Here is a 23,244-nt window from a genome sequence, read left to right as displayed (position 1 = left end):
AATTCCTGGATAGCTTAGGAACTGCAATCATAAAACAGGACGCCTTTGTGATCCTTATCTTAATTTTTGATGTTGATTGTCAATATTCTTGATTGACCAAGCTTGTTGTAAAATAGACATATTGTGAAAGTTTTAACCATTTACTTCAATACTTAATTAAAATAGAATGAAAAATAGATCCACTCAACATATAGACTACGTCTAGACTGGCAAGATTTAGCAAAAATACTCTAAACGCAAGAGTTTTTGTGTTAGAGTATTTGAGTAAGAGAGTGTCTATACTGGCATGTGCCTTTGCACAAAAGATTTGCTTTTGCGCAAAAGCATCCGTGCCAGTGTAGACGCTCTCTTGCGCAAGAAAGCTCCGATGGCCATTTTAGCCGTCGGGCTTTCTTGCGCAAGAAATTGATGTTACCTGTCTACACTGGCCTCTTGCACAAGAACACTTGCGCAAGAGGACTTATCCCTGAGCGGGAGCGTCAGAGTATTTGCGCAAGAAGCCCTGATTTCATACAGTAGAATATCAGTGTTCTTGCTCAAATACTCATGGCCAGTGTAGACAGGCGGCAAGATTTTGCACAAAAGCAGCTGCTTTTGCGCTAAATCTTGCCAATGTAGACACAGCCATATTGTTTAGTTATTTTCCTAACATTTTCATGGAAAAAATCATATGATTTTTAAGTACAATACTTACCCTATGAAATTGAGCTTTAATTTTGTGTCCAGCATTTTTAAAAAAATGTTTTTGCACTGTTCTGAAATGACTTTTTTGTGTTAAAAATAGATAAACTGGTAGTTCGTATGAAAAATGGTCTTTTCAGCCAGAAGTATAAACCTGTTGACTATAAACAACTATATTCACTTACTGAAGAAAAGAAAAAAACCTCTGTTAATATACAATTAAAGGTAAGCTGTTCTTTATTTCTACTGGTTGAACCTCTCAAGTCCAGTATCTTCCACAATCGACTTGTGCCAAACCAGACAGTATGCTGACCCATGGGACGTCAGTAGTGTCTAGCAGCATTACTAACACCTCCACTGCTTACTGGGCTCTTAAAAGACATTTAGGAGTAAATTAGAGCAAAATAAGGGCACAGAACACTGAGAGTGTGTACTGACAGCTGTAAAGAAACTTTATAAGACTGTGTGAGACTTGGCCACACCCAGGAGAAGTGAGCATCTGACTAACTCAGATCATGCTGCACCATGGATGTTACCAGACCATGGATGTTGCCAGATCATAGAGTGTCGGAAAAGAGAGCTTCAACCTGTAATAGAATTCATTTTTTTATATATAACTAGGACAGGGGTGGCCAACCTGTGGCTCGCGAGCCGCATACGGCTTTTCACCCCTGAAAGTGTGGCTCATGAAGCCTCCCCTGTGGCTCGCAAAGCTGCCCCATGTGCCCCTTCAATTGGCCCCCAGATCTCTGTGCTCACCAGATGCAGGGGAGCCATCTGGTGAGGCAAAATGGCGCCGGCAAGATGGCAGCAGCCAAACGGGAGCCTGATGTGGCCAAAAAGCCTGCTCATAGTTTTTAAAGGGACAGCATTTATTTTATTTTTTTCCTCAACAGCTATGGCTGATGGAAAGCCTTTTTTTTTTTTTTTTTTTTTTTTCTCCTCGACAACTCTGGCTGGTGCGGAGCTCTCCCATTTATTTTTTCAACAATTTTGGTGCGACTCTGCATTTTTTCTGTCGCTGTTTTGGCTCTCATTGTTTAATGGGTTGGCCACCCCTGAACTAGGGGGTGGTGCCCTTTGCTCACTACGCTCACCAATCCCGGCTGCTGGGGAGAGGGATGGGCCATGCCAGCCCCAACCTCTCAGCCCCCACTCTGCCACTGGGGAAGGGAAAGCTTCTTGCCCCCTCCCCACTGCCGTTTGCGCACTTCCCCAAAAGCTGAATCGGGCACAAAGCCTCCAGGTTTCCTTCTCTTTCCCACTTCCGTGCAGGAAGCCGGCACTGGTGCTACAATCTTGCAGGGGGGAAGATTTCGAGGCTGGAGCGCCAGGGAGGCTGCAGCCTGAGTGCAAGCCAGGTGGGGGCAACAGTTCCTCACTGGGTCCTGGAGCATTGGAGCCCTAGAGCACAGCAAGAAGCCACTGCCACAACCCCGTGACCTTCCTGCAGGCTAGCTGGGGACCAGCGAGGAGTCCAGGGCACCTTCTGAAGAGGGGCTGGGGGGGGTACCCTGAACCATGGTTGTCATATCCCCTTCTTGGGACACTGCTAAGATTGAGGGGCAGGTTGACGCAAAGTGACGTCATGACATCATTCTGTCGTCCCACAGTAAAAGGGTTTATATATAGAGAGAGGGAGAGGGAGAGAGAGAATATTCTCTTAGCTGCTTCAGTTTGTTATTTATATTGTAGTATACTTAGAAGCCTGTATCTGGGGCTGGGCCCATTGTTAATCACCAGGGCTGGTGAAAGACTTTGCTGGACCCTAAGCAGTATGTATTTGTTGGGTGGGGGGAGGGTAGATTTGGCTCTGGGATCCCCAGAAGGAGCTGTGCTTTGGACAGAAGGGGGAAGGATAGGTGCTAGTCTACCCCAGTCAGCCCTCAGCACCGCCCAGTCTGCCACGTGGGGTTCCAGCAGTGATTGAAAGGGCTCAGGTATTGGCAGTAGCAGTCAAGAGCAACTCCTCCTTGGTCTCTTCCCCGCTCCCACTCCCTCTGTTGGTGGCCCTGTTAAGCACCATATATATGTATAATCAAAAGAAGGTGCCTGGCTCAACAAGCTTAGAGTCTGAGAATATGACAAGGGACGACAACTGCATGGAACATCAGACTATAAGAACAGCCATACTGGGTCAGATCAAAGGTCCACCTAGCCCAGTGTCCTGTCTTTCAACAGTGGCAAATTCCAGATGCCCCAGAGGGAATGAACAGAACAGGTAATCATCAAGTAATCCCTCTCCTGTCACCCATTCCCAGCCCCTGACAGAAGCTAAGGATACCATTCCTGTCCTTTCTGTCTAATAGCACTGCTCTACAGCCAAAATGCTTCTGAAATAAATGTAGTCAAACGTTACTAATTCTGGGTCACTGAGAACGAAAATGATGCTTAAAATTGTTGATTGGCTCTAGTTTTCAAGATATGCTATTGGGTCAGTATATACAACCCTTGACTTGTGAATGGCGGAGGATAAGTGAGTTATAAAGGGAAGTGTGACGGGGCTAACCTGCCCCGCACTGAGCAGGAGGAAGGGGAGCCCATTTATTGGGCAGAACACGCCCCTCCCCCACAGCCCTACTGGGCATGCTCGAAGTGCAGCCTCGCTATAAAAGACTGCTGGGCTGCTCAGTTGAGGCAGACCGCTGGGGAGGCAGGAGCTCCAGCCCAAGCTGCAGGCCCGCCGCCGGACCTGCCGCCAGATCCAGAGCCGGAGGAGGCGCTGCTGCTTCTACCACCACCCCCGGGGCGGGCCCGCCCTCAACACCGACGCCCGTTGGCCACCCGCCCCGCTGCAGAACGCCTGGCGCCGCCGCCCCAGGGACAAGCCCGTCGCACGAAGACGCTGCCGGCAACCCAGCATCGCCAGGTGGGACCTCCGTCGGCTAACAGGTTGGGGGTAGGAAGCAACCCAGGGCAAGGGGTCGGGAAACCCCCCCCCCAGTGGGCTTAGCATGTTTTGGGGGAGGACCCCCTGCTGAGCCAGTGGTGGGAACCACCCACCACTATCAGGGCCCTGGGTTGGGGTCCGGTGGAGAGGGAGGGCCCGGACCCCCCTACCCCACCCTGCAGTGCTGGACTAGGCCGCTGGGCCTGCCGCGAGTGCTGGACTAGGCCGCTGGGCCTGCCGCGAGTGCTGGACTAGGCCGCTGGGCCTGCCGCGAGTGCTGGACTAGGCCGCTGGGCCTGCCGCGAGTGCTGGACTAGGCCGCTGGGCCTGCCGCGAGTGCTGGACTAGGCCGCTGGGCCTGCTGCGAGTGCTGGACTAGGCCGCTGGGCCTGCTGCGAGTACTGGACTAGGCCCCCGGGCAGGGGGTTAACGCTTTGTTACCCAGGGGAAAGGGAGCGGAGGCGGGTGGTACCCCGCCACAGGAAGGGATCTCAATTTAAACCAGAAATGACTAAAATACATCTTTGACTGGATCTATGAATAAATCTATGACTGGGTTTGGACAGTACTTGCTTTTTAGGCAAAACAATGAATGATGCAATCTGAAACTGGTATTGCGTCATACATGATATGAATTGCATCATGTTATTCCTAGAAGTCATGGATGTTTTGCTGCATAATGGCAATGTTTTGCCATCAATTCCAGTTGGTCATGCAGTCCATATGAAGGAAACCTATGACAACATGAAACAACTTTTGAGGTGCATAAACTATGACCAACATCAGTGGCAGCTCTGTGGTGATTTGAAGGTTGTTGCTCTCTTGCTTGGTCTGCAGACTGGATACACAAAGTACTGCTGTTTTCTCTGCGAATGGGATAGTCGTGCAAGAGATTCCCACTACATCAAGATAGATTGGCCACGCCAACAGTCAATGGAGCCTGGGAGGAAAAGTGTTCAGCATCCACCCTTATTGAATCAAGGAAGATTTTGTTACCCTTACACATCAAGCTGGGTCTGATGAAGAACTTTGTCAAGGCCGTGGACAAAACACAAGCAGCTTTCGAGTACGTCCGTGGAAAATTTCCAAGATTAAGTGAAGCTAAGATAAAGGAAGGTGTCTTTGTTGGTCCTCAGATTCGTGAACTTCTTCGAGATGATGCATTTGACCATGTACTCCGTGGCAAGGAAAAGATGGCATGGAAAGCCTTCCAGTTAGTGGCAATACATTTTCTCGGAAACAAGAAGGCAGACAACTACAGGTTGTTGGTGGAAAACCTCCTCAAGGCATACAAAAGCCTTGGTTGCAACATGTCACTAAAGATACATTTTTTGCACTCTCATCTAGATTTTTTTCCACCGAACTGCGGAGCAGTGAGTGACGAGCACGGCGAGTGATTTCACCAGGACATTGCAACAATGGAGAAACGCTATCAGGGCAAATGGAGCCCATCAATGCTTGCAGACTGTTGCTGGACAGAGATGCTCCATTTAATGAATACAAGAAACAAACCAAGAAGCGCCGAGTAGACACTGAATAGGACTAAACTATGTACATATTAGTTTTTTGCCTTTTCTTTCATAATAAATGTTATGTATATAACCCTTTTACTGATTTTTAAAGAGTTACATAAACAGGACAGGTGAAATATTATCATGTAAAGCAACCATAAACACATGAAATGACCTAGGTTTACAATTTATGATTAAAACTCTAATATCTACACACTATATATAGATAGAAAATGTAAAAACTTAAATATCTTGGAAACAGTAGCTAATCAGTTGTTTTAATTGTCATATTTGAATTCAGCACATCAAAATACATAATAAATAGCACATTTTATCTCTGAAGCAGACGACTTCTAAAAAATTGTAAACCAGTGTAGTCATTGATGGTCCTAACCTCTATGAATTTATCTAGATCTTTCTTGAATCCTGTTAAGTGTTTGCCTTCACAACCTCTTTTGACAAGGAATTCCTCCGGCTGACCATGCTCTATGTGAAGAAAAACACCCTTTTGTTTGTTTTAAACTCACTACCTATTAACTTCATTTGGCGAGACTCCTAGTTGTTGTGTTATGGGAACAAGTACATAACTTTTCCTTATTCACTTTTTCCACACCAGTCATGGTGTTATGGACCTCTCTCATACCTCCCTTAGTGTCCTCTTTTCTAAAATGAAAAGTCCCAGTCTTTTTTTATCTCTCTTCATATGGGACCTGTTCCAAACCCAAATGTGGGAAGAGGAGAAAGGTAAGTGTGTTATTATGATCAGTGCAATAAGCAGCCTCTGTCTGCAGTGTTTGTGATGGAAAAGGAGGTGCTCATGATGGGATGCAAAAAGAAGGAGGCAGATAAATGTGATGAACCAGGTAGTTGAGCATTGCAGCAATGTTTCAAATGGTTTTAAGAGCCAGGTGGCATTTGTTAAGAACAAAAAAGGCAATAACCTCAACTCTACTGCAGTGAGGATCTTGTTCTAGCTTTGCTCTAGCTTTTTGGGTGGAGAGTAAATATGATAGATGCCATTGTGTAGGAAGAAGTGGAAAGACTTAGACATGATCTTAATGTGTCTAATTCCAGAGTAGGCTCTCAGATGATTTGGTCATGAGGGATATATAATATGTAGGAGGGAGCAGAGACTTAGTGAAACATTTTAAGGACCACGTGGAGAGAAATATTTTAAACTGGGTATCCACTATATATTTATATGCTCTACTTAGTAAGAAAGTGGTTTTTAACCATCTGAAAACAGCATCAGCTGCAGTTAAACAAGGTTAATGTATAAATAAACAGCAATATCTTGCTTTTAGACACCTTTAGACAGACAGGAAATGCTGGCTAGTATGAAAACACTTAAAAAGAGAAAGAAAATTAAACAAAAAAATTCTAGACATCAGTATTGCATCAGGTTTCCCCCCCCCCCCCAAACCTAAAGATCTGTAGGTTTCATGCATTTTTATGTATTTCTTTCTTTTTTTCTTTTTTTTCCTCCTCCCCCTAGCTCCCCGGGAAGTTTTTCTCATCTCTACCTTAATGTAGTACTAAAATCAATAATTTAATGTACAGCTGTACTCTGAAGAATGTCTTTGTAAAAATGGTACTTTATACTGCCAAAGCTATATTATAGTGGAAATGTACATTTCATGTACATTTCACAAAAATAAGGTATTACTCTGAATACAGGAAGATGTCAATTTTTTCAGTCAATTTTCAGAGTAAAACTATACTTTAAGTCCTGCACTATCAACTTCTAAATTTATCCCATTTTGGAGGTGCATATGTGGTGGGTTGTCTCACAGAGATCCCTTTGAGACTGTCACCCAAATATGCTGATCATAACACTGAGCCCATCTATCTGCCCTCTGGAATGCCTAACTACTTTGTTCTGCTGAGGCACGTGCAAAGGCACAAAGTTGTGGTAATATTTTTTGAGGAGTAACATTAGTTTGAACCAAGGGGTTTGGTTCGAACTAATGTATCCCAGTGTGCACTTCCTGGTTTGAATCAGCTGTTGAGCAGAGTAACACGCTGGTGAGATCATGCTAATGAAGTGCGGGATATTTAAATCCCCGCTTCATTAGCAATTTTGATCGCCTAGCTCGAACTAGGGAACAAGTGTAAACGTACCTTCAGAAAGTTGTACACATCAAGAGCTCATAAATGTAATCTCTTTATCAATGAAAGAGAGATGCACAGCTGTGGCTCTCCCCCTCCCACATAACAATTTACACAGGGTTTAATAATAAACAAGTGTTTATTAAATATAAAAAGTGGGGTTTAAGTGATTGCAAGTGAAAACAGGCAGATCCTACTAAGTTACTAAGCTAAGCTAAATATACTAAGTTATTATAAATCCTATTTCTTACTTTAGTTCTTATTTCATGTGCAGTACTTCACAAGCCAGAGATGATCTTTTTCTCTGACCTTTTTGAATGTCTTTTTTGTACTCAAGCAATTTAAAGAGATTCTTGGCTTAATAAGATATACTCGGTTTGATTTTTTTTTCCAAAGAACTTTGCATAAAAGGAAAAATTGTGCTTTCTCCAAGGAAAAGAAAATATACCAGGTTCCATAATGTTTTTAAAAACCACCTTTTAAGAAAATGATTTTTAATCTTAGAGAGAGATTATGGGTGCTGTGAAGGATATCTGCCTGCTGTTCAAGAGAATGTGCTGCTAGTACTGTTTGTGTTTCCCTTCTTTCCTTTGCAGTTGCTAATAGAGTCTTCATCATATATATAGTAGCCCAATGTCTGAAACTCTGTAACGCTGTAGCATTATGTGTTGCCTCTGGGGGGGCGCTGTTGCATCCCACCATGGCGCTCAGCTGACTTCTGCACCACTCAGCCGGGCCGCCACAGGGGAGCCCAAATGGCCGCTTGCGCCACTTGCTCCCTGTGGCAGCCTGGCTGAGCGGCGCAGAAGTCAGTCGAGTGCCACGGCAGAGGCAAAGGGGGACGGGGCAGTGATGTGCAGTGTGACAGCGGCTCCAGGCCCCCCTGGCTGTGAACAGACCCTGGCCAGAGGGAGGGCGGGGGAACGAGAGGGAGGGGGAAGAGGAGGACAACTGGGAGGCTGCAGGATCAGTGCTGGGGTGAAGGGAAATAGTGCAGGGGGGCAGATGGAGCTCATAGGCAGCCGCTCAGCTGGGCTGCTGCACGGGAGCAAGTGGTGCAAACAGCCACTTGGGCTCTGTACTCCCCATGCAGGAGGAGGAGGAGAGAAAGGGAGAGTGAGAGGCAGGAGGAAGAGGAGAAGAGAAAGAGAGTGAGAGGCAGGAGGGGGGGAGAAGAGAAAGAGAGACAAAGAGAGAGGCAGGAGATGGAGGAGAGCTGAGAGAGAGAGGGGGAGGCAGTAGGAGGAGGGGAGAGAGAGAGACAGAGACGGAGTGAGAGACCGGAGGCTCAGGAGAGAAGACCGAGATAGAAAGGGACTAGGACATGGAGGAAAATCCTGTTTTATGATGGGCTAATTGGCTAGTTATTAATTAAAGATCAGTGTAAGGGTCTTTGTCCTCTGTGCAAATTCCCCCTCATGCACGGACACTCTCCTTATAGTCCAAATTCAATTTGCCTTTGTCCCTCGTGGCTTCCAAGCCCAAAGTCTCCTTATGTGGGTAGCATGCCTCCAGCGTCTCTAGTGTCTGACCATCCCCTTCAGAATGTCTGTTTCACCCCAGCTCAGCAATCCTGCCGGTGGTGTTTCCCACCTGCACCTGACTCTCTACTCGGAATCAGAATTCAACGTTAGCCCCAGGAGAGTTCTTAGCGTCCCCTTCTCTGACAGGGAGAGCCCAGTCCTTGGTTCCCCAGGAAAACTGCTCTGGCTGCTGCTCTGTGGCGTTACCACCAATCCTAGGCTCAGTGCGAGGTCTGCGTTCGGCGTCCCTCTCAGAATCTCCGGCCTGGGGTGGGTCTGTGGGAGAGACAGGAGGAAGCCCGGTTCTCTTCTCGGGGTTTCTTTCCTCGCCCCCCTGCCTTGCCTCCCATACCTCCCAACTTTATATGCCAGGGCCATTCATTCCTGGTATGTCCAGCGTCATTACGCCCACCCGGCCCTTCCCCCGGGTCCTAGCAGCTGCCCAGTTTGGCTCTGCTGCAAGGGATCATGAACGGCAAAGGTGCCATGGTGGCAGAGTCTCTCTCCAGAGAACCGTGCCTATGTGCTCGCCAATGCAGGGCGGTGACACCGCATCATAGTCAGCTACAGAAAAACACAGAAATAATAATTCCTTGTAAAAGTAAGGCTGTTCCTGGTTTATGGTAGTTTTTACTGATTACTGGTGGTGTGAAAATATCAAGGTAATAAAAGTAACACATTTCAAAAGAAACTGACATCAGTTATTCATTGTAATAGTTTTTCTGGTTATGACTATTGTTACACAGAGCACAAAAGAAAACTAAATCACAGAAAACTAAATCCCTTCCAACAGTAATGTCCAATGTGATTATATTGTTCTTTTTTTTCTAAGGACAGTGTCTCCCCTGATTTCATTCATCCTAACATGGCCTGCTTTTCATCTGTCCAGACCTCGCCTCCTACTTTGCATAAATCTTAGCCTTTTTTGAGGATCTTCCATAGAATTCTTAGGAAGGGCTGGGAAGAAGCCATGGGAGGGATGGGCTCATGTGGAAATATCTTGCCTGGCCATGCCTTTTTATGTTTGGCAAACTCAAGGCCTGATTCTTAGTCCTTATTTGGGTAAAATTCTGAAAAGTCAATGGGAAACTTTTTCTAATGATTGCAGGATCAGATCCAAAGTTCTGTTTAGAAGATTCAGGAGTTCTTATAGATTGCAAATCAGAATTTCAGTGAAGAGCCTTTAATGCAGTGATCACCAGCCAGTAGATCGGGATCTACTAGTAGATCTTGGAGCCTTTTACAAGTGATCCTGACTAGTTTGGCCAGGAGGCTATCAAGTGCTGGCACTTCAGATGCCCCTCCCCTCACTGCTACTCATCTCCTGCCCTTTGACTTGGAGCTGCCCCACCCTCTGGGGAACCTCCTACTTTCTGTGCAAGGCAGGGGAGGGAGAGGAAGGGTGCTGATGTCCAGGTGCCCCTCTCCCACTCTGTATCCTTTCTTCACAGAGCAGGGAGGGGGCACAACAGGACATGGGATGGAGTTTGCTGGCTGCTTTAGGGAGTAGGCCAGGGTAGGGGTGAGCCTGCCTTTAGCCCCACTGCACCAGCAACCAGGAACCACCAGCAGTGTACAGCTGGAGCCCACATCTCAAACTCCTACCCCTGTCATGAACCCCCTCCTGCATCCCAAATCCTTGTCTTAGCCCTGAGCACCCCTGCATCCAAATGCCACACCAGAGCTTATCCCTAGAACCTCACCCTACATACTAACTGCCTGCCCCAGGCTCAGCTCAGAGCTCCTTTCACACTCCAGATCCCTTAATCCAAGACCAGAGTCTTCACCTCAACCTTCTGCCCCAGCCTGTTGAAAGTGAGTGAGGATGGGCAAAAGAGGGAGGATGGAGTAAACAGGGGTGGGGCGTTGGAGAAGGGGTGGGAAGGAGGTGGGGCAAAGGTATTTGTATTTCAGGTAGCTCTTGGATTGCACTTAAATTCAAAAAAGCAATCTTGTGCTCAAAAAGGTTGGAGACCACTGCTTTAACGTATTACATTTATTACTTAGCTGCTGGACAAGAGAGCTCTAGATTATGGAGGTCCGACCTGTAATAAGTGTGACGCTGTTGCAAAAAAAGCAAACATGATTCTGGGATGCATTAACAGGAGTGTTCTGAACAAGACATGAGAAATCATTCTTCCGCTCTACTCTGCTGTAATTAGACTTCGATTGGAGTATTGTGTCCTGTTCTGGGCACCAAATTTCAAGAAAGATGTGGAAAAATTGGAGAAGGTCCTGAGAAGAGCAACAAGAATGATTACACAGAATATGACCTATGAAGGAAGACTGAAAGAATTGGGCTGGTTTAGTTTGGAAAGGAGAAGTTTGAGAGGGGACATAACAGTGGTTTTCGGGTATCTAAAAGCGTGTCACAAAGAGGAGGAAGAAAAATTGTTCTCTTTGGCCTCTGAGGATAGGACAAGAAGCAATGGGCTTAAACTGCAGCAAGGTACGCTTAGGTTGGACATTAGGAAAAACTTCCTAACTATCCGGGTGGTTAAACACTAGAATAAGTTGCCTAGGGAGGTTGTGGAATCTTCATCTCTGGAGATATTTAACAGCAGTTTAGATAGACCTCTATCCGGGATAGTCTAGACGGTACTGGGTCCTGCCGTGAGGTTAGAGGACTGGACTCGACCTCTCGAGGTCCCTTCCAGTTCTAGTGTTCTATGACTCTATAAATCTTCTTTTGGGCCAGATTGTGAATCTCTTATTCATAGTAAAGACAATTCACAGGTAGCCCCATTTACTTCAATAAGATTACTTGGGGAAGTGCTCGCACATGTAAGCTTGAGCTCAGCAATCTGGCATTATAGGTTTTGTTCACCTCCTACAGAAAACTAAAAGTGACTCTATGCTCAAAAGTGGTGTTAAAGTGAAAATATTTAGTTTTAAAATGGGTTTTTATTTTTGTTCCTTGATGGATAAAAATGTATGCTAGTTAAAAGAGCAAAATGATCACTTTGTCTGGCACAAGCAGTTATAAATTGCCTTCTTCTTCCCTCATATAGACTACTTATATAATTGGTCCAGTGTGCCCTGGGGAAGAGGGACTTTTAGAACTTTTATTTCTCCCACTAATCCCAGTGGCTTCTAAGTGGGTGTAATGGGTAGAGTTCCACCTACTTCATTCTTAACAGCCAGCATTGCTGAACTAAAACCCTTGATAGTAGCAGATAAAGCCCATCTAGATCAAGGGAGGGAACTGTGACACCAGAAGTGGTATTTCCTTCCATGGACTGTTCCTGGCACAGTTATTGTTAGTCTCTTAGGGTATGTCTAGACTTTATCCCTCTGTCAGCAGAGGGATGCAGATTAGGCAGGTTGACATTGCAAATGAGGCAGGAATTTAAATATCCCATGCCTAATTTGCATAAAAATGGCCACCGTGTATTGCCAACTCAGCACTTTGTCGGCAAAAAGCGGCAGTCTAGAGGAGGATCTGTCGAGAAAGAAAGTCTTTTTCAACAGATCCCTTATGCCTCCTGGAAGGAGGTTTACAGGATCTGTCGAAAAAGGCTTTCTTTCTTGACAGATCCCCCGCTAGACTGCTGCTTTTTGCTGACAAAGTGCTGAGTTGGCAATACACGGTGGCCATTTTTATGCAAATTAGACATGGGATATTTAAATCCCTGCCTCATTTGCAATGTCGACCTGCCTAATTTGCATCCCTCTGCCACAGAGGGATGCAATCTAGACATACCCTTAGGGTACAACTAGACTATCATTTTTTGTAGGAACATTTTGTGTACTTTTTTTTCAATTCTTTTGTTGGAAGAGGCTTTTCTGATATTTGGCCCGTCTAGACTGAGCCAAATGTCAGAAGAAAGCCCCTATTTCCGTAGCCCCCTTCTTCCTCTTAGAATGAGGAATACAAGGGCTTCCGGAAGAGAGTGTTTGCTCTTCTGCCAAAAAAAGCGGAAGAGCAAACGCATTCCCTGGATGAGGCGGAGGTTTTTCGGGATACCAGAGATATCCTCTGGTATCCCGAAAAACCCACGCAGTCTAGCCGTACCCTTTCTAGGAAGTAGGAGCAATTTCTAAATTTAGATCAAAATGTTGTTTCTCACTTGAGTTGATTGAAGAGTGGAATTTTTTTATGAAAAATTTGAAATATTTCACTTTTTTCTATATATTTCACATAGACATTTTTTCATTCATCAAAATTCTTTGAATATTTTCAGCTTTAAAAATATATATTTACATTGGCTGGGAGTATGTGTTAACTTCCCGTTTTCCTCTTTATTGCTTTCTTTATTTCTCCCCGTTACCTACCTTTTTTTTCATTTTGCCACTGAATAAAAGAAGTGGGAGCAGAAAGGTTGAAAGTTTGGGAGGGGCAATAATTTTTGAAAGGATTGTTTTTGGGGTTTTTTTCTTTTCCTTTGTTTAATTTTCAGCCCAAAAAAGGGAAAACTAAAGAAAAGCCCTTTATTAAAATTTTCAAAGCTATTATTATAAGAAAAATGTGTTTGAAATTTTCAGTCAGCTCTGTTCCTGACAAAGATGTGCTCTCAGAGGCATACAGGTTCATAAAGGTTTGGGAATGCCATTTTGTAAATATATAAAACTAAGTTCAATATTAGAAAAAAAATTTCCTTTTTGCTTTTTCACATAGGTTAAAAAAGTAGAGCAAGCCTCAAAAACTAATAAAGAACAAATGCTACTGAAACAGCATCACCAGATATGGTGGCAAGAACATAAACAACTGAGTGAGAACAGGTAAGTGAGAACAGGTAAGAACTGCTGATTCTTACAGATTATAAAAGAAATAAATGAGTAGTAAAAATTTTGTTATGCACTGCTTGACTGAAAGGAAAAGATAAAGTAATCAAATTGCAGTAGAGTATTTTAAGAGTGGGAGATCGTAACTACTCACATCTAATCTGAGGCTTTGTCTACACTTGCAGTTGACTGACAAAACTTTTGTCATTCATGGGTGATTCTCCCCCCACCCTGAACAAAAAAAGTTTGTCTTTGGCAAGTGCAAGTGTAAGAATATTTTCAGTTTTTGGCTAGCAAGGTTGCTAGAACTTTCACTGAATGATGAATGGGCCTTATTGTGGTCTCTAGGAAATCAGTGGAAGATGCCATGCCATCTGCATGGAGACATGCCTCCTCGCCAGTTCTGTGTTCTCAGGGCTTGCTCCCATCACTCACTAACAGCACAGCCCCAGCAAGTTGCTGTATTAAAGATCCTTCTTGATGGGGCTGTGTCCAGGGATTGTCACCACAGAGGAGAATCCAAAAAGAAGGTGGTCTTTTCTTTGGAATATGTATGGTGCTAAAGGACATGATATATATCTTGTGTTCTGCTGACTTGTCTAGTCTCCGCATCAATCCACCTAGGGTATGTCTACACTTCATGGCTATTTCGGGATACCACCTGTTTCGGGAGCCACCTGTTATTTTGAAGCATTTTTTGAAATAATGGGCGTGCTATTTCAGCATCCCTGCAACCCTTGTTCCATGAGGGTTAAGTGATTTTCTCAAAATAGGTCGTTATTTCAAAATTTGGTGCTATATATACTTGCCAGATTTCCAAGTAAGCTATTTTGAAATAGAATCAAAATAAGATACACAACATTTTGACTTTAGGGTGCTCTGCAGATGCACCCTTAGTGTCCTTCTATTCAGAGTCTTCCCCCATTTCAGTTATAATATTAATTTATTGTGGTGGTGGTTTTTTCCATTTTTATTTACATAAGTAAGACATTGAAGTTTTTGCATAAGTTCAAATACATTTCAGGCATAAAGTGGAAGCAGAAATACAAACTTTCCTTGATGAAGTTAGCCTGGAAAGGGAATTTCTTCTGGATATGTGGGACTTGGGTAAGAATTTTTATGTGATTCCTTGATTAATTGAAGTGTGGATTTTGAAATCAAATATGTGCATCATTTTAGATAAAAATAAATTACTGAATAATGTAGTAATACTTGTCTTTTTTGAGAAACCTTTCTGTTTAATTGACTATAGCATATAAATTATCAAAGGAACGGGACACATATCAAACAAATACTGTAGAACCCATCTGGCAACTGAGGGAAGATTTGAAATATAGGCTGTCTGAAATGCAGTATTACCATTCACCAAATTCTTGCATGGAATCTAAGTTCACTCCAGTCAAGGTGTTACAGCAGGTTAGTAAATTCACTTTTGTAGTTTACTGTTGTTTCAAATTTTAGAATTTCTTTTTGGGGGAGAGAGGAACAAAAGTTTCAAAGAGTTTTAAAAGATGTGTGAAATGTAACCTTGATGCATATTATTTTGTCAGAAAATGTTGCATTATTTTGTCAGAAAATGTTATTCATTTTTAAGGCTATAATCAATCTCAATACACTTGGTAACCCCCATACTTACACTATCTTAAATCTGGATTAATGAAATGTTACATCCGTGTAAAATTGGTATATGGTAGAAAAAAAATCAGGCTTTTTTTCTACATAAGAGTTTTGATATGAAGACTATCAATCTTAACTGTTAATATTTCATAAAACCAGGTAAACTTTGTGAAGGAACAACAGAAAACAAATTTAGAATTGCTTAACCAAGAAAAATTGGCTTTGGAACAAGAGCTTGAAGATTGTAAGGCTAAAGTAAGTGAGTGGTCACATTTCCAAATTAATTACATTTTTTAATTTTGTGGAATAATTTATTAGACCACTGATGACTGATTTTTTTCTTTACAGCTGCTAACATACTCTTTTGAAGAGAAAACTGGACTTTTTCATGAAGTTCCTACACAGTTACTGGCCTTGGAATGCCCGTACCCCGATTTGAAGTCTTCAGTCCTTAGCGAATTCCATAAATTTGCAGATGAGTATTGGACTAAACTTCAAGAGATTGATCATCAGTTAAAAATAATAACCAGGTAACTGATTCATTTTTGAGGGCAGGATAATAAACTGTGATTTGTTTCATCATCTCCAGAGACAGGTTGCTTTTAGCAGGAGAATTATTTCTTTTGTTGAATACAATACAGAGCTGAGTCACTACTCGGTTCTATGGGATTAAATAGTCAATAACTGTTTGCACAGTTGAGAGACTTGCAATTTTTTTCAAAAGAACTTGCCTGCAATAATAAGCAAAATTCTTTATGAATTAATGAACCAATAGCATGACGTATAGCAAATGTCATCTTCAGAGGTTTTGTCCTTATATGGATAGCAATTCATTTGTATATTCTATTTTGTATGATAATTACTTCACCTTAGGGAAAAAATTACACTTCTATCCTAAGGGAAATCTAAAATATAAACTCAAGCATACATCAGAGTCCTAATCTTTTCATGCAGATCATTGCAGCAACAAATTCCCATGAACACATATTATACAATCTATTTATAGGTCTAGTTAAGAACATAAAAATAGCCATACTGGATCAGACCAAAGTTCAGTCTAGCCCAGTATCCTGTCTTCCCACAGTAGCCAATGCCAGATGCCCCAGAGGGAGTGAACAGAAACAGGTAACCATCAAGTGATCCTTCTCCTGTCATCCATTTCCAGCTCCTGACAAACATAGGCTAGAGACACCATTCCTACCCATTCTGGCTATTAAGTATTGATGGACCTAACCTCAATGAATTTATCTAGTTCTTTTTTGAACCCTCTTAAAGTCCTGGTCTTTACAATATCCTCTGACAAGGAGTTCCACAGGTTGACTGTGTGCTTTATGAAGACAAACTTTTCTTTTGTTTGTTTTAAACTGCTATCTATTAATTTAATTTGGTGACCCCTAGTTCTTATCTTAAGGGATCAAGTAAATAAATTTTCCTTTTTCACTTTCTCCATACCAGTTATGATTTTAAAGCCCTCTATCATATCCCTCCCCTTAGACTTTTCATCTTAGAAAAGAGGAGTCTAAGTCTTTTTAATTTTCTGAACCTTTTCCAGTGCCAATATATCTTTTTTGAAATGAGGTGACCTCATCTGTACACAGAATTGAAGATGTGGGCATACCATGGATGTATATAGCAGCAATGAGATATTCTCTGTCTTATTCTGTATTTCCCCCCCCCCCTTTTTTAAATTTGGAATTATTTTACAGAGATCATTAAAAATGAGAGATTGGAGAATCAGCTGCCCCCAAAAGGCAGGCTTTTTAAGACCATCTTTTGGGGGGTTTTGTATTGTTACAGCACCTAGTCCAGTGGAGTCCTGGTCCATGGCTAAAGCCTGTATAAGCTGCAGTAATCAACAAAATGGCAAGAATTGGCAATATTGGTATTGTAAAACTTCTATTAGAAATATTTTATTTTAGGGATCATAAGGAAAAACTGTTAAATTACAAGGCCATAATTTTGTTTCAAAATTGTTATAACTATAAAGTACTTTATAAAGGGTTTGTCTGCATGCAGAATTAGACTACAGAAAGCTGGTGCTACAATCTACCTTTTACTAGCAAGCCATGCTCTAACACTGTTCATGTACACCCAGCTGATGTGCATTATAGTCTTGTTTCAGAAGGGTGCACACGTGTACAGTTAGAGCATTGCAGGCTAGTTCAGGGTAGATTCATACCCCAGCTTGCCATGGACTGACTGTTGGTATGGAGAAGCCCTAAATTTACTCTCATCTGACTTTGAGAATCCTGAAATAAACTTACAAAGTCTTAACAGGAAAAACTTAAAAACCAACAAATAGTCAAGTAGCACCTTAGAGACTAAAAAAACATGTACAGTAAACTTCTGATAATCTGGCACCTTTAGGACCCAAGGGGTGCCGGATTATCAGATATGCCGAAGTACTGGAAGGGGGGTTATGAGAGGTCGGGGGTGGGGGTGGAGGTTGGCGGTGAATTGCGCAGCGTGGGAGAGGGCAGCGCTGCGGGACCCACCTGGCAGCACCCCAGCTGCTCTGCTCCCAGATTCCCCAAGTCAGCCGCTGGTCAGTTTCAGCAGCGGCGGACTTGGGGAAGCTGGGGGCAGAGCAGCTGGGGTGCTGCTGGGTTGGTCCTGCAAGGCCATTCAGGCGAAGGGCAGTGCTGCGGGACCCACCCGGCTGCATCCCAGGTTCTCTGGCCCCGGCTTCTCCAAGTCAGCCACTGCTGACCGGTAGTGGACTTGGTGAAGCCGGGGGCAGAGCAGCTGGGGTGCTGCCAGGTTGGTCCCGTAGCGCTGTCCCTCACCTGAGCGACGCTGCAGGACCAACCCGGCAGGACTCCAGCTGCTCTGCCCCTGGCTTCCCCAAGTCCACTACCGGTCAGCAGCGGCTGACTTGAGGAAGCTGGGGTGCTACCGGGTTGGTCCTGCAGCGCCGCCCCTCACCTGAGTGGCGCTGAGGAACCAACCCTGCAGCACTCCCGCTGCTCTGCCCTTGGCTTCCCCAAGTCAGCCACTGGTCAGTTTCAGCAGCAGCGGACTTGGGGAAGCCGGGGGCAGAGCATCTCCAATTGTCCGGCTGGCCGGAGCACTTCCAGGTTCCAGTTGGTACAGGACTATCAGGAGGTGCCGGACCACTGGATGCCGGACAATTGGAGTTTTACTGTAGATGGTATCATGAGCTTTCATGGGCAAAACCCACTTCTTCAGATGACTAGAGTATAATCCGGTTTATACTCCGGTCATCTGAAGAAGTGGGTTTGAAAGCTGATGCTACCATCTACATGTTTTGTTAGTCTTGAAGGTGCTACTAGACCAGTGGTCCCCAACCTTTTGGGACTGCTGGGGCATGGGAGCGGGGCCGCTCAGATGCCAGGCACCCAGGGGTGGGGCCACACATGCGCCCGGGGAAGGAGCTGCGCACGCGCCTGGAGGCAGGGCTACCCATACGCTGCATGCCCGGAGCTGGCGCCACCCATGCACCGAACTCCTGGGGCTGGCACCACAACTGTGCTGCACGCCCAGGGGTGGGGCCGCCCATACGCCGCACGCCTGGGGCCGGAACAGCCCATGTCCCGTGCTCCCGGGGGCGGGGGCGCCACTGTCCATGCACTGCGTGCCCAGAGCTGGCGCCTGTGCCATGCACCCAGGAGCCGGCAGCGCCTATGCTCCACGCGCCCAGTGGTGGGGCTGCCCATATGCTGCAAGCCCAGGGCCGGCACAGCCGTCGCACCGCTTACCCGGGGGCGGGGCCACCCAAGTGCTGCGCGCCCGGGGCCGGCGCCGCTCATGTGCCCAGGGGCCGGTACTGCCCATGCGCCGCGTGCCCGGCTGCGGGGCCGGCCCCGATCACTTGGTGGGTGCACAGAAATGTCCTGGTGGGCGCCATGGCGTCCACGGGCACTGCGTTGGAGATCACTGTACTAGACTGTTTGCTGTTTTTTAAGTTTTTCCTGTTACAGACTAACTCAGCTACCCTTCTGAAAGTCTTAACTTTTAGTTAATTGTTCCAAACATAAGTCAGAACTACGTGTTTCCCCCCTTTTTTATATAATATAGTATGTGGGTGCATGCGTCTTTTATTTAGTTGTTTGCTACCTCCAAAGAAAGGGTATAATCTCCCTGTCAATGGTTGGATGAAACATCTATTAAGAGGTAAATTGTGGGTCAGATGGTGAAGTGGCTGTTGTTTCTTTATATTGGTAGAGCTAGATTAATAAGTGTTTGTGGCTTTGTTTCTTAAGAAATGAAAAAATAAATATTACAGACAATGGAAATCACCAAACAGCATAGTTGTGAAAACACCAAATTATGAAATTGAGGCTACTGTTAGTTGGTAGCATTTTTTGCTTGTGATGCAGGATTATGTAGTTTTGTCAAATTAAATCCCCCTTTTTATGGCTGCTGGGACATATATTCTGTTGTAGAAAATCCTGAAATATGCCACAATTGGACTGCTGAGTCTGTAAATACCATTTTTACCTCAACTTCTAAGGATACAGATAAATGTTTAAATTATCAAACTAACTGAAAGATGAATTGAGCATTAAACTACTATATATGTATATTAAAAATGTGTGTCCCATACAGTGTTCTTACTCTGATATTTTAACTCAGTTGAATGTGAAGTCAATCTAGACCCTCTGTATAAGCACATTAAATGGATGTTTCCGGCACAACAATCAGAAATCATATGGTTGACATGCTGAGCAAGTTGACAGCTCATTCAATGGTATTATTGTAGTCTGTCTAGCTGCAGATTCAGCAGTACATCCAGTTTACAATACTCAGGACAATGTAAAGGATATCTGGGGATTAGGAGTTGAAGAGGGCAACTTCCCTTATGAGTTGTTTATATTCTTTAGAGGATATAAAGCTAAGGATTAACTTTTGGTAAATCTGCTTCAGAGGAAGCAGCTGCCTGAGAGGAGGAATTATGTATAGGAAAATTGCAGTGTTTTCAGTTCTGAAACCAAATAATGATTATAGACATTATAATGATTATAGACACTTGTAATGGAAGAATTATGTATATGAACCAAGTGCTACTCTTAAAATTTTGGCCAGGTTTTCATCATGGTGAATGTCTGACTAATCTTGACATAGAGAGAGGTATGGTATCTGTTCAAATATTATCCGTAAGGTACTCAAACTCTCACATAATTTAGGTAATTAACTTCCATAAATATCGAAGAAAACTAAAACTATATGTTCCAGGATATCTTACCTGACTATGCACAACACTCCTAGTGTATATGAAGGGAAAAGTATGAATCCCCAGGAGGCTGAATCATACTTTCTCTTACTATTTGTTTTTATATGAGATTCTGATGAATTTTAGTGTTGAGCTGAGGCATTGATTGTTGAAAGTCATAAATGGATCAGGATACACCACAAACATCTTCCCAAAGATCCTCCAGATCCCTTTTTTGAAGACCTAAAGAACTTCTCCACCTCCCTCATCATAAAAATTAAGATCTATCAGTGAGAATAACTATTCGTTGGAACGAAAAATACAGGACTATGTAGCACTTTAAAGACTAACAAGATGGTTTATTAGATGATGAGCTTTCGTGGGCCAGACCCACTTCCTCAGATCAAATAGTGGAAGAAAATAGTCACAACCATATATACTAAAGGATACAATTTTTAAAAATGAACACATATGAAAAGGACAAATCAAATTTCAGAACAGAAGGGGGATGGGCGGGGAGGTGAATGTCTGTGGGCTAATGATATTAGAGGTGATAATTAGGGAAGCTATCTTTGTAATGGGTAAGATAACTAGATCCTTTGTTTAGACTCAGATGTAAAGTGTCGAACTTTAGCATGAATGACAGTTCAGAGGATTCCCTTTCAAGTGCACATTTAAAAGGTCTTTGTAGCAGGATGCAGGTAGTTAAGTCGTTGAGACAGTGTCCTTTCTGGTTGAAATGACAAGAAACTGTTTTTTCTTTGTGATCCTGTCTGATATCTGTATATATGCTGGCTCCTGCTGGGTAAATTTCTGAGAGAAGCCGCTCACTGTCTCTTTAACACAGGAAAAACTGTCCTGCTCCGTTGTCTCCCTCCTCCCCAACTCTGCAAAGATGGAGTATGGGAGGAAGAATGGGAGGGAGGAGAGAGAGAAAGGAGGAGAGATGAGCATGAGCTCTGAAATCTTGGAAACAGAGCACTGCCTCTTAAGACAGGCACTCCTCTGAGTCACTGTCTCCATCCATGCTACAGATTGGAGCAGCTCCACTGTGTCTCACTCAGTCTGACCCCTGCTTTACAGAGATGGGGTACAAGGGCAGGAGAACACCCTAACTTCAGCATTCCCCTCTTCTCTCTCCCCTGCACAGCTAGCAAGAGAATCTGGGAGTGGCTTGAATGCAGGACAGAGCAAGGTGGGGAGAGAGTCAGCTGTGGGCTGGAAGTATGCACGCTCTGCTAATCAGCTGGGCGAGACAGAAAGAAATGCTTGGTGGGCCAGATCTGGCCCAGAGACCTGATTTTTGCCTGTCCCCAATGTAGATTGTCAGTCTAGATCAGGTTGTGAAATAATTTTGGAAGGGAGCTACCTCACAAATTTTGGAAGTGGCCGCAGGCTGACCCAGAGGAGCAAGGCCTTGGGGAGAAGGGGCAGGGTTGAGAACTACCCTGCTGGTTATGGTGACCTTATTTTCTGAATGAGCTGCAGCTAGTAGGAACAAGTTAATTTAAATTATGAAACAGATTAAGCGTTTTAACTGCTTTACGTTAGTTTATCAAACTTCATTTTAAATAAAGTAAAATAGTATGTCCAACACAAAAGGTTTCAATGTTTCCTTTATTTATGCGAGGAGTGGGGAACCCTTTTTGGGTCTGGGGTCACTGACCCACAAAAATCCGTTGGGGATCACACAAGTGAGAAGCAAAAAAACTCTTCTAAAACCCCCCAATGCTCACTGATATGGCCCAAACTGAGACACCCCACTTCTCTGGTGCTCCAACCTCACAGTGTGAGGGGAAGGGAAGGGGGAAACTGAGGTCCAGGGCTTCCCATAGATCAGATTTACTTTTCTGGGGTTCTGGAGTTAGTGGATTTTATGTACCTCTTTAGGGACAAAAATGAGGGATACAGTGCACGAGACAGGGGTGCTAGCAAGTAGGATAGGGATGGGGTGCAGGATCTGGGAGGGTGCTAGGGAGCAGAAGCAGGCTGGGAGTAGGGTGTCTGGCCAGGTGGAGGGAGCAGGAACAAGGGAAGGTGCAGTGTGTGGCCAGGAGAGAGGGTGCAGGAACAAGGGAGGGTGTCAGAGCAACCTGGGGGTGCTGAGTCTTAGGGGGGAGGGAAGTGACGGGTTTGGAGTGGGGGTGGGAGGTCTGGGCATGAGAGGGAACCTTACCTGACTTTGTGCTCTCTTGCAGCAACAGCTGCAGGCACACTGTCCCGGCAGCCCCAGAGGGAGGTCCCGCTGCCATGGCCACGTGATCCCAGAGGCTGGAGACACCGCTGCTGCAGCCACGTAGCCAGCCCCGAGGCACCCTGGCCACAGGCTGCCCTGGATACACCCCTCCCTCAGCCACATGGCTGGCCTCAAGGCACCGCGGCCACAGGCTGCCCTGGAAGCCAGAGGTGCTGCTTTCGTGGTGCCACAGCCTGGAGCCAGCAGTCACAGGCTTCCCCAGAGGTGCTGTGGCCCAGGGCCAGCCCCAGAGGTGCCACTGCTGCAGCTACACAGCTTGGGGCAGGCCCCAGTGGCACCGTGGCCACAGGCCACCCAGGAGACACTGCAGCCACGTGGCCCCAGGCCGCTCTGGAGGCCGGAAGTGCCACAGCCCAAGGCCAGTCCTGGAAGCACTGCTACCACGGCCACACGGCCTGGGGCCAGCACCAGAGATGCCATTACTGCGACCTGGGGCCAGCCCAGGAGGCACTGCTACCGTGGTCTGGGGCTGGTGTCGGAGGCACCACTACCGCAGCCACGGACTGGCCACAGAGGCACCGGTACCAGCCTCTGGTGCCAGCCCCAGACCACATGCTCCTGGAAGCATCACCTCCGGGGCCGGACCTGTTGAGGAGCCTCAGCCCCAGTGCTGCCTCCTCTTCAGAGGCAGTGCCAGGGATGGAGGAGCAGAGCTGAGCTCCTTTCCTCCTCATGGGGCCTGTGATTGGGGGCGGGGTCTGCAATTGCCTCGTGGGCCGGATCAAAGCCCAAGGCAGGCTGGATCCAGCCCACCTAGA

The 23,244-nt window shown here is 45.1% G+C and overlaps 1 protein-coding gene across 3 annotated transcripts in view; it reads left to right on the top strand.

Moving 5' to 3' along the window:
• CCDC148 (coiled-coil domain containing 148) overlaps nt 1-23,244 on the top strand; it is a 139,325-nt gene that overhangs the window by 28,134 nt on the left and 87,947 nt on the right. For all 3 annotated transcript variants that reach the window (XM_025186537.3, XM_006126840.5, XM_075933433.2), the window contains exons 3-8: nt 785-906; nt 13,333-13,436; nt 14,464-14,546; nt 14,692-14,855; nt 15,216-15,311; nt 15,405-15,586. In XM_025186537.3, coding sequence (XP_025042322.3) covers nt 785-906; nt 13,333-13,436; nt 14,464-14,546; nt 14,692-14,855; nt 15,216-15,311; nt 15,405-15,586 — 751 coding nt within the window. The remainder of the gene's footprint in view (nt 1-784; nt 907-13,332; nt 13,437-14,463; nt 14,547-14,691; nt 14,856-15,215; nt 15,312-15,404; nt 15,587-23,244) is intronic.

This window comes from Pelodiscus sinensis, chromosome 7 (assembly GCF_052426305.1).
Source record: "Pelodiscus sinensis isolate ZL-2025 chromosome 7, ASM5242630v1, whole genome shotgun sequence".
In the NCBI taxonomy this organism is placed as follows: Eukaryota; Metazoa; Chordata; order Testudines; family Trionychidae; genus Pelodiscus; species Pelodiscus sinensis.
This window is presented reverse-complemented; position numbering and strand designations above follow the sequence as displayed.